General features: G+C 56.1%; 1 protein-coding gene across 1 annotated transcript; it reads left to right on the top strand.

The window, feature by feature from the left end:
* The first annotated feature begins 16 nt into the window (after window positions 1–16).
* On the top strand, window positions 17–635 carry LOC104156840 (chromosome unknown open reading frame, human C11orf87). The gene has a single exon (XM_009701445.1). It carries the CDS (start codon window positions 92–94, stop codon window positions 569–571), a length of 480 nt encoding a protein of 159 aa, XP_009699747.1. The 5' UTR covers window positions 17–91; the 3' UTR covers window positions 572–635.
* Window positions 636–1685: the final 1050 nt, after the last annotated feature.

The following is a 1685-nucleotide window of genomic DNA, read 5'->3' as shown; positions in this document are numbered from 1 at the left end:
CCAGCGAGCGGCCGCCAGCAGCCCGGCACCGATTGAAATTTAGGCGTCTTCAGAGAGGGGAGGAAGATCCTCATCTTCCGAAGCCTCCTCAATGAGTGCCAAGCTCTCCAAGGAGTTGAGGCTGTCCCTGCCACCTTGTCTGCTGAACAGGACATCTGCTACCTTAAACACCAGCAGCACCTGCATCGCGCAAGTGGGTCAACTCTTCCAGTCCTTCTCATCCACCCTGGTTTTAATTGTCCTGGTCACCCTCATCTTCTGCCTGATCCTTCTCTCTCTCACCACCTTCCACATCCACAAGAGGAAGATGAAAAAGCGGAAAATGCAAAAGGCTCAGGAGGAGTATGAACGGGACCACTGCACCCGCAGCAGCAGCAATAGCAGCAGCCAGCACCCTGGGGCGGCGGGGCAGGGAGAGGCACCCCAAGGAAGAGACAGCCGGCTGGGAAGACCCCCCCAGGACTCGGAGATCCAGCGCCCCTCTCCCTCGGCAGCCCCGAGCTCTCAGCAAGCACGAGCTTGTTTGGACACAGCTGGTGTGGGGCTCCTGCAGACGGTGATTTTGTCATGATGGTTTGGGGGAGACCTCACGAAGGCGCTGGTTGGTGTTTGTAAATACCTGAGTGATTATTCTAGTCCCCGAAGAAGAAGAAAACATTGCTAATTCAAATGAACGAACAAGCCCATGATCCAAGCGCATGACAGATCACATTGCGTTTCTCATTGACTGTGCGAGGAAAGGATGCGTCTTTTTACTGGAGGAGGAGCTGCACACAGCTACCAAATATCAAGTTGTCCACCTGAAGGAGAGGGTCGGGGTGGGGGGGTCCCTTTTCCCTGGACATCATTACCCCGAGGACCAGGACAATCCCACTCTCTCGGGATTCCCACTGCACCCTGTGTCACCATTGCATGGTGTGGGTTGGGGCGTGGGTGAGTGGCGTGGGGTGAGAGGCAGGTCTGGCGGGTGCCTTGGGATCCCCTGTCCCCGCGGAGCCGGGCGACAGTCCACCCTGATCTCTCCTTTTGTGCTAGGACCTATGCCCCTGTCCCACCCCTCTCGCTCCTTTCCAGGACTGGGTATTGTTTGGTGTAGAAATGGCCACCCCTAGTTGGGCTTAACTGCAGGTGCCCTCCGGCCCCCCAGCCCCATGCCCCCCAGCTGCAGCACTGAGTGTCCCCCTGTCTGGGGGGACGGGGCCAGCTGTCTGCACAGAGTAATGCCTGAGCTTTCCTCTCCCTTCAGCTCCCTTCATCTTCAAATGCACCCCCCCATCCCCATCCCCATGCCGTGCCACCTGAACCCCAAACCCAGTACCGTTTTGTGTGGCAGGGCGAGGTGATGTGCAGTAACTTGCCCGTCTTCTCCCAGGGGAGGTTGTCCTTGTACCTCCTGTTGGTCCTGAAACAAATCCAGTTCTGCACCAGGCACCCCGCACTGAACGCCTGCCTTTACAGCTTCGCCTCCCAGCAAGGAATCCTGCAGCAGTACAGAGCTGGCTTCTACTTTTTTAGGCTGATATATATTTTTAACCCTCCTAATCTAGTAGACAGTTAGGGACAGACAGCGCTTAATTTTCTCCCCTTTCCCCTCTCGGGGGGAAAAAACCATGCAGTTGTGCAAAATGTCCTCTCCTAAACCCTGGCAAATACGTATTTCAGAAGTGGCTGGTATAGTTTCTCTC

This window comes from Cariama cristata, unplaced genomic scaffold (assembly GCF_000690535.1).
Source record: "Cariama cristata isolate BGI_N322 unplaced genomic scaffold, ASM69053v1 scaffold42395, whole genome shotgun sequence".
Classification (NCBI taxonomy): domain Eukaryota; kingdom Metazoa; phylum Chordata; class Aves; order Cariamiformes; family Cariamidae; genus Cariama; species Cariama cristata.
The sequence above is the reverse complement of the archived record's forward strand: the minus strand, read 5'-3'. Positions and strand labels throughout refer to the sequence as shown.

Excerpts from the sequence above, each read along its gene's own strand:
- LOC104156840 (XM_009701445.1), top strand. The coding sequence starts at position 92 with ATGAGTGCCAAGCTCTCCAAGGAGTTGAGGCTGTCCCTGCCACCTTGT.